Genomic DNA, 9,108 nt, shown 5'->3' with positions numbered 1-9,108 from the left:
TATATGGGCTGGTTCCTTGGTTAAATGGACAAAGATAATAGAATCAAGCATTTTTATGATTCTAGCAAAAATTTAAAATATTAATAAATCTTTTGTAGAAAGTTATCTTGTGAATGACAAGTTTTAAAAAGCCTTATAGAATGACTACAAAAAGCACACTGGTTCCAAAACAGTATTTGGACACTTAAGTTACTCTCAAGAATGAAAATTAAAACAAAATGTCTTTAAAATAATATAATAAAAAGTGTTATATTTCAATATGATGCTAGAGCTATATAGAAAATTAATCTAAAAACATAAATATATAAAATAAAAAGAAAGCTATATTTCTATAAAATGAATGATAATTGGTTTGATGGTTTGAATTTTTGAGTGGGACTAAATTGTCCAAATATGTTTATTGCTCCTGTAACATACATCAAAATAGCAAAACAGCATCAAATTATAAATTCACAATCTTAAACCTTTTTTTTTTTTTTTAAGGAAAAGGAACAATATTAGATGTGAATGTGATTCTGCTCTTTTAGTGAGTGAGTGTGTGTGTGTGCGCTTTACTTTCTCTTCCCCTCAGAAACTTTTGTGGTCTAACAGCATTGATGCTGAGGAGGAATATTCAGTAGAGCACAACTGATTTCTTCAGACACCAAACAAAACAAAAAAAGAACAGCTCTGATTCACATCTGTCAGAATAAAGACATATCCTATAAGTTTATATTGCAAGGATTTAACTTGTCTTTCCAACTTACTATAATACCTGACCTTTTAGCCATGAAAAGGTTTTGTCCATGATTGGTACAACCGGTAAAAATCATTCCCCTCCCCTGTGTTTCAAAACGCAGATTTTTCTGAAGTGAAACCAGAACTTGACTAATCCTGAAACAAAATTAAGCAACATCAACACAAGCACAATAGACTATACCTCGCCATTCAAGAAACACTTACAGGTTTCTAAGCAAGATGCACATTTATAGTCCAAATTAAGGTAAAACATTTTTTTTATATATTCATTTAAAATTGATTTGTGTTTATCTGCAACTGTGAAGAAATTGTTTGTTAGTTTTTTGTAGTTCAATACTGTCATTGCTTTTTGTGCCTTATAATATTAAATAACATAATATAAAATACAATTATTAATTTGATATATTGCTAATATGTGCCATTCTTATCTAAATGGGCATCATATATTTTTGTAATACACACACACACACAGTTATTTGAATGAATACACTTTACTATTGTAGACGATATAAAAATTATATGATAGATACAAAATAGAAAATTACCAAAAGTGGATAAAAATAAGTTTATGAACTTAGAATCTAGCAAATTTAATTTACACTAGAGGGTGCCGGAAAGCCTACCCTGAAAACTGTATTAATGTTAACGTTAGATCAGCTCATAATCTGCATGCTGAACATTTAGGAAATGAACCTTCTAGAGTGTCTGATATCGGTTTAAATATGGCGTCTAATGCATCTTTACTCATAGAGCTTCCATTGTCTACACTGCATTTGTGATCAAAATCACTTCAACTTCAATCACATTACAGGCTGTAATTAGTTAACAGTCGTATATCCTGCGTTCACAACTGAAAGGGGAGATGTGAGTCAAGGACGTGGCCCTCTAACACAACCAGCAGTGGGCAGGAGAACGCTTCCCTTCCCCACTGCAGAGATGAGCCCTCAGACACACAATGGCTTCTTTCACCTTTGCCTGGGATAAGAGAGAAGTTACACTCTTAGGTCTTTTTTGAAGCCAAATCCAGTGTGCGTAATGAAAAGAGCTTTGCAATGGCTGATAAACAGAGACAGACCTCCGCTGAACTGTTGAATACGCAGTCAGAAGGGCATAGAAGATTCGATTTGGTCCTTGGATTCATCATTCAAGGGCTTAAATAACTATTTCGGTGCGTATGGGATATTTTCCATTTAAGATTTCCACTGAAGGGCGATACAGTCTGCAGTCCAACAAATGTTTTCTGATTCAACGAGCATGAGTAATAAATGCCTCTTTTGTTTGAGCAAACAGCCGTTTTGATCAAATGAAACAACTTTTGTTCACACAATTGAGTGTTTTTTCGTCAGCGGTCAGTAAAAGTTCCTTTTTGGATTTTTCCGAAAATACTTCGAGCGCCATAAAAGTAACTCAACAGTTGTGCTTTTGTGAGCGTAGACAACATAATAATGACTACTAGAGGTCGCCTCCGTCACCCTGAATGAATGATTCCCTCCTATATTTAGCTTTACGATATCTTATAGACTAAAATTAGAGGAGCAACCGGGTTCACGACAGTTATTTTTTGAGAACAGATACAAGACAATGTTGTCTAGTGAGTCTGATCCAGAGATGGGCCCCTGGGTCATTTGTAAACCGCACAGAACAAGTAGTATTTGTCTCGGACCCCCTGAAGCAGAAGTGGCAGAAGGGGGAAGTCTGGGATTGGCCGCTTTACGCAAACAGAACTGGGCGGTCCCAGCGAATGAGCGATATAGGCGAAAGACCTCGGCCCTGTGGTGATCAAACCTGTAAGATCAGTAATCTCTCCGCTTGAGGTGATTACTATGACCTGCAATAAATAGGAAAGGCCTGGCCTTAGTACTAATTAGGTCACTGAGATCCTCCTGCTTGCTTATAAAACCGCACAGGAACAAGAGGGGACAGTCACTCAGTTTCCTCTCCACAGCTTGGGATCCTACCTTAGTGGACGTACAGGGATTGAGAATGCCACATTTAACTGACTGTAGTTTCTACAAGATGAGAGACGGAGCTCGAGTTTCCAGCGTAAGGACTTGCTATGTTCTGCTTTGACTTGCGCAAGACGAGAGCCGTTTGGTGCTTGGTTTAAGGGTAGTTCACCCAGAAATGAAAGTGCTGTCATTATTTACTCACCTTCATGTCATTCCAAATGTCATGTAGGATTTTCGTTCTTGTGCAGGACACAAAAGAAGACATTTTGAAGATTTTCGGTTTATATAATGGAACTCAATGGGGTCTAAAAACAACATTGGTGCCCATTGACTTTCATTGCATAGACAAAAAAAGTATATCTTCTTTTGTGTTCCACAGTCCTACAGGACAACATGAGGGTGAGTAAACAATGATTTTTAAGTCAACTGTCCTGCGTATTGTTTTTTTTTTTTGCCTGATGTTGGATTATACTGGTTAAAGGGATAATACAACCAAAAATGAAAATTCTGGCATCATTTACTCACCTTAAGTTGTTCCGAACCTGTATGAGTTTCTTTCAACTCTGTAACAACTGTGTAATATTTTTTAGAATGTTGGTAACCAAACAGTTGACGGTAGCCATTGCCAAAAAAAATACTATGGAAGTCAATGGTTACCATCAACTGTTTGGTTACCAAAATTCTTCAAAGTGTGTTCAGCAGCAGAAAGAAACTCGTACAGGTTTGGAACAACTTGAGGATGAGTAAATGATGACAGAAATTTCATTTTTGGTGGTGAAATATCCCTTTAATTAACTTTTAGGGATGTTTTAAGCAGGTAAATGGTGTGATGTGCTTAAAATTAGATGTTGGGCTTGGTATATACTTAAGTGCACATTTGACACGCTGCCTTTTTTGTGCTGGTTTTGGTTGCACAAATGCCTAATGTTGGGAAAAAAGGTGATATGTAAGACACTCAAGTGTAAAGACAATTTATAGACAAATAAGACTTACATTATCTAAAAATGCAATTTTTTCTCTTCTTTTTGAAGGTTCAGAATCACCTGGAGAACTCCAAGTACCACCTCCACCAGACTCAGGCACAGCAGGTCAAGCAATACCTAAATTTTGGCAGCAAACTTGCTAGCCAGGCCCACTCGGTCTGCCATCCTCACCTGGGCCAGGCCCTGGGATCAGTGCCAGTCATGCGCAATGGACACATGCCGCCCGTGAGCGACAGCAGCACGCCAGGAAGCCCTGTCACCCTGCTCACGCTGGCCAACAATCACGACAGCGAGGTGAGTACCTCCTGTGATCTCATCTACCTGTGTCACAGTCTGTGTGTGTGTTTACTCATCAATAACTTCAAACATTCAGCTCTGATCATGTTGACATTAAAAGGGTGGGTCAGTTGCTCTGATAAGAGGTGCTTCATCCTCACAGTCGTCTTTCTGAGATGATCTGTTATTGGATTAATGGCCCGGTTTTATTCACACGTCTCTCATTTTACTCTGCATTGACACAATGACTGATGACAGTGAAAATAAAACTCAAAACAAGCAAACAAACATCTCAGATTGACAAATTCAACCACTGCCGACGGAGCACAAAGAGTGCTATAATCACTGTTTTCTTTTAGTTTCCAATGGATGAAGTTATTGATGATCTTATTAGCCTTGAAACCGGGTTCAAAGATGGGGGTTTGGATTGTATGGAGCCAGGCATCATAATGCAAAATAATGTAAGTATAAGCCAAGTTCATCTCTTCACTGTGTTGAACTGTTATTAATAATGACCTGTGTATTGGGGTGTAAAAAGTACAGTGAAAATTATAATTATTTTTCTGTAAATTAAAATTAGTCAAAATTTTACTGAACTAAAAGTCAAAATATCAAGTAAAAATCATACTATATATATATATATATATATATATATATATATATATAAAGTGTAAAATACATATTGTGAGTTATTAACTCAAAGCAGAACATTAAGTTACATAATAAGTTACATATAATTCTAGAATATTAATATTAATTCTAGAATATGAAGTTCTATATTATTACAAATAATGAATATTTTATCGCTAAAATAATTTTAGTCATGACCACTGAAATATGTACTTTGTAAGAAATCATAAAAGTATAATTTTTTTGAATATTTGTAGAATATCGATAACTATTAAATAATTATCAAGATCAATAGTGATATTAAATACTATATTATGTCATTATGTAATTTTAATATATTTAAAAACATTTATAGTGTTAGAAAAACTACAACTAAATAGCTTTTTAAAGCATCATATAAACCTTCAGTAAAGTGTTAACATGTAATAAAATGAAAATGACAAAATCAAGTACATTTAAGTACATAAAATGCCCACATAATTAGATTAATAAAACATATCTGAATCCTAAATATAAGCTACATTCGTATATAATGAATTAAACACATTAATAACACAAACATGTGCCAGACTTTGGTATGCTTGTGAAAAGGGGTTTGTCTTTGCGTGAGGTCACACCGAATCCAGCTGAGAGTCAAAGGGGAACGGACTTAAATCTCAGGCTTCAAACAGTGGAACAATACAGATTAGTCTGGTAATGATGTCGGCATGCAGAGAGGTATGTCTTAGAAGAGCCTGGCTATGTTAATGAGTGATTGCTCTTCCAAAACAAGAGAAAATAACTAAATGCACGTTCTGCTGAGGAATTGCAATTCAGCTAGAGCCAATGAAAAGCCTTACGTAAGCATGTGGGCACACAAGTGGCCCAAGTATGTGTGAGACCAGCATGAAATTGTTAAGGTCATACTGACGTCTGTAGATGGACAAAGCATCACTTGAGTCGTGATTACAGCAACACCTGAACTCACTGGAGAGGTATGTGATTCTATTGAAAACAATAAAGAGCATGATGGGAACGAATAAGGCGAGGAAGTCGAGAGAGAGAGAGAGAGAGAGAGAGAGAGAAAGAGCGAACGAGAGTTTTGTATCTGAGTAAGCAGTCAAGCATCGGATTGAGCTAATATCTTCTCTCCCAGTGGACTTGTTCAGAAATTATACCATGCTTAAATGGATCAATTCGCTCTAATTAGTCATACAGCACGACGCATCAAGCCGCTTCCCCGTGTCAACATATCTGCTAACATGATGGGAATGGATTGAAGCGATTACGACGCGAACAGTCAAGGGGCCCTGGCAATCTTTCATGTTGATAAGCGAGCTCTCTCCCCTCACTGAGATAATGGAGAGTGTGTACGAGCGGAGGAAACACTATAACGCCTGCCGCCTCTGTCTTCCTGTAACGCTCTGACCTCCTCTTTAATCCTGTACACTTCGTTTTTTTCATCCATAACGCTGACAGAAATTGGCTTTCCACAGCTCTGGCTTTCGTGGGATTGGTAGTCAGGGGAGAAAAAATAAAAATAAAAATTTAATTCTATTCAATTCAATTCAGTCTTATTATAGTTAACTAAAACTAATAATAATAACTTAATCTAAAACTTTAAAATGAAAAAGAAAAGTAAAAATAATAAACTAATTCAAAATATTAATAAAAACTATAATAGTATCTCAATGATACTAAAATTACACATTCATTATTTAGCCAATTTTTTTTTTAAATCCCTTGCTCCGCGGCGCCCTCTTTTGTCTCTTTAAGCACTGCATCTTTTTGCTGATTTTCTCTGCACATTTAAAGCTCATACTGAATCTGCACACAAATAGTATGGAAAGTATTTTTTACTCAGACATTGCTAGTAAATGTCACAACTACAAAGAAACTGCATTGAGTTAGACATGAAATTTTGAAGTAGAAAAACTGAAAGAGTGCTCTCTAGTAAAATGTGCTCCAATAATCTTTGTTTTATTTACACCTTTGAATAATATTTAATGACAGTGTGCACATATAAGCTCTGCATATATCCAGAATTTAAACACTCTTCATTCATAACATCCTACACATCCTTGTTTTATATTTTACATTTGATTATGCTTTCATTTGGAAAATTAAAGCACCTCCAGCAGAATTCAACACATTTTATTCCTCAAAATCAGTGTAAAATAAGTCGTCAAAATCAAGAGACTAACTAAGCCTGTTTAACAGATAGTGTTTGATGTTTTAGGTTTTTACTCTTAATATACATGAAGTCTTTGTTAAAAATCATGCATGTAACATAAAACACCAAAAATATTACATGTGGCGCAATAAAAGATCGCATACACTCAGAAGAACTACACATGGTGAACATTTAATGTCTGTGTGTAAATCTAGACTTACTTTCTCTCTCTTTCCTCTGAAGGTTTCCCTGAACAACAGCATGCTGGAGGTGTACGGCGTTGACCAAGGTATGACTGCCCCTCACGGTGGACTGACACCCTCATTGCCCACAAAGCTCTCAGTTAAAATGGAAGTCACAGGTACGGAGCACAGAAGGGCACAGATGCCTGTCCGAGCAGGACCTGTGCTGTTAGCAAAGGCATTTCAGAAAGAAACATGCAGTTTAGTTACACATTAAAGAGAAATCATTTAAGGGCATCTACACCACAAAGATGCGACTGCATTTTTGAGACAATTAATTTTCTGTTGCTCATCTTGTGACAGCATTGACAAGGTCATAAGTTTAAGTCCACAAAAATAAAATCAAATAAAAAAAAATTTATTTCTTGGGATTTAAACTTGTCACCTTGTCTCTGTTAGCACCATATTTTACTTATTTTTATAATATACATATATATTATATAATATGTACTGACAAAAACTATTTAAAGTGCAGACTTACTGTCCTATCGTACACCTTATAAATGAATTTTTTTTTTAAATAAACCATAATCATAACTAAAATATTTGCAAAATATCAACAATTAAAAATTTATGAGCAATAATATATTATATAACTATGCATTTGTAAAATATTTATAAAAGTATTATAAAAACTATATTGTATTGTATTAGTGTATAACTGTATTATAAAAATGATAAATAGCATTTTAGTACAAACTTATTTTACAAGATGAATTAGCGGTCTCAAAACTGTAGTGTGCATTTACATTTACGTTTAAGCATTTGGAATACTTTATTTTTTCCTTTCTTATTTCAAATGAATAATATTTTTTATATTATTATTTTTCAATTATATGTTATAATATTATGATAAATGTTTTCAAATGTAGCACTACTACTACAACTAAATATGTTCCTCGGTTACACTTTAGTCATGGTATAATTTGATGAAACATAATTATCATAGTCAATAGTATAATAGTCAATATGAAAATATGATTACAAATATGCTGAATCCACTACATTAAAAATGCCAAATGCATACATGTAAATGTAATTTACACAAATATAATAGCTTTTAAAGGTCTATGTAGGCAAGACTATTAAAAATGTAGCAACATTATATGGTCTTCCATTCTGGAAATTTATGAACAAAACATAAATAAATAAATCAAATTCAAGGGCATACTGTAAATAGATTTAGCGAAGCAAACCCAGACGGGCTCATTCCACATGTGTTATCCCATAAGGCCCAGGCTTTGAAAGCTAAACACAAGCCTGTATGTTTCATGTTATTGTCCAGCTGTCTTATTTTAAGAGTCAGCACGCTTCGTGTTTAGCTCACCATTGTGTTGCTCTCATTCTTCATTATCAATGCTTCAATGAGCGGAATATGGTAGTATGTATTCTTAGCATGATAGACACGGCACAATGCCTCCTTTGTGGGCGCCTTTTTTTCTTATGAATGTCATGCATCAAGTAAAGCTAATTGATTCAGGAAATAGAAAGGATGCCTGCCAGACCTCTTCACTCCGGCAGGAAAATAAGTGCATTACTGTCTTTTTCACATAAGCGTGCTGCACGGCGCTCTTGTTTGGTTACGCGCGGCTCAAATGACCTTATTGAATCAGCAGAAATGAATTGAGAAATCCAATCACTGCTCCCAGTTATATAATTTGGAAGAATGTGAATGTGAATATGAATGCAGAAGCATTTGGCCTCCCTCCTCCTCACACGCTCCACGATGCCAGCCGATTGGTTAAGTGTAAGGTCAGGAAGGATTAAAAGAAGATACACAGCTTTTCTACATTAAGACAGATCTGGTGTTGACGAGTCTGGGGTGAATGAAAACAGCGTATTCACACACAAAAAGAGGGCTTGTATTGATTGCATGGCTGCATGTGATGGGTTAACAGAGGTTAGTGTTGTTTTGTGAGTGTTAGGCAGGGGTCAGGAATCTTGAGGAAGTTTTCTAAATCTAATGACATTTTTAATCTGGCAGCTTTCTAAAGAATGTCAACTAAATGTTCACATTACCTTTGGATATACATTTCTTAGTTTCTGCAATAACATTCCCATCTTTTCTTCTCTTACAGAACACGACACCAGAGTCCTGGCCAAAGAAAGACAGAAAAAAGACAACCACAATCAAAGTA

At 35.4% G+C, this 9,108-nt stretch overlaps 1 protein-coding gene across 4 annotated transcripts in view; it reads left to right on the top strand.

Moving 5' to 3' along the window:
* The window catches only part of LOC107580185 (transcription factor EC-like), a 48,367-nt gene that overhangs the window by 35,593 nt on the left and 3,666 nt on the right, over nucleotides 1-9,108 (top strand). For 3 of the 4 annotated variants that reach the window (XM_016265923.1, XM_016265941.1, XM_016265935.1), the window contains 4 exons: nucleotides 3,719-3,964; nucleotides 4,306-4,407; nucleotides 6,972-7,017; nucleotides 9,049-9,105. In XM_016265923.1, coding sequence (XP_016121409.1) covers nucleotides 3,719-3,964; nucleotides 4,306-4,407; nucleotides 6,972-7,017; nucleotides 9,049-9,105 — 451 coding nt within the window. Of the gene's footprint in view, nucleotides 1-2,644; nucleotides 2,782-3,718; nucleotides 3,965-4,305; nucleotides 4,408-6,971; nucleotides 7,018-9,048; nucleotides 9,106-9,108 lie in introns of those variants that run through there. The other variant, XM_016265929.1, reaches the window with a different exon arrangement.

The sequence above is a fragment of the Sinocyclocheilus grahami genome, unplaced genomic scaffold, assembly GCF_001515645.1.
Source record: "Sinocyclocheilus grahami isolate Dianchi unplaced genomic scaffold, SAMN03320097.WGS_v1.1 scaffold33.1, whole genome shotgun sequence".
NCBI lineage: Eukaryota > Metazoa > Chordata > Actinopteri > Cypriniformes > Cyprinidae > Sinocyclocheilus > Sinocyclocheilus grahami.
The sequence above is the reverse complement of the archived record's forward strand: the minus strand, read 5'-3'. Positions and strand labels throughout refer to the sequence as shown.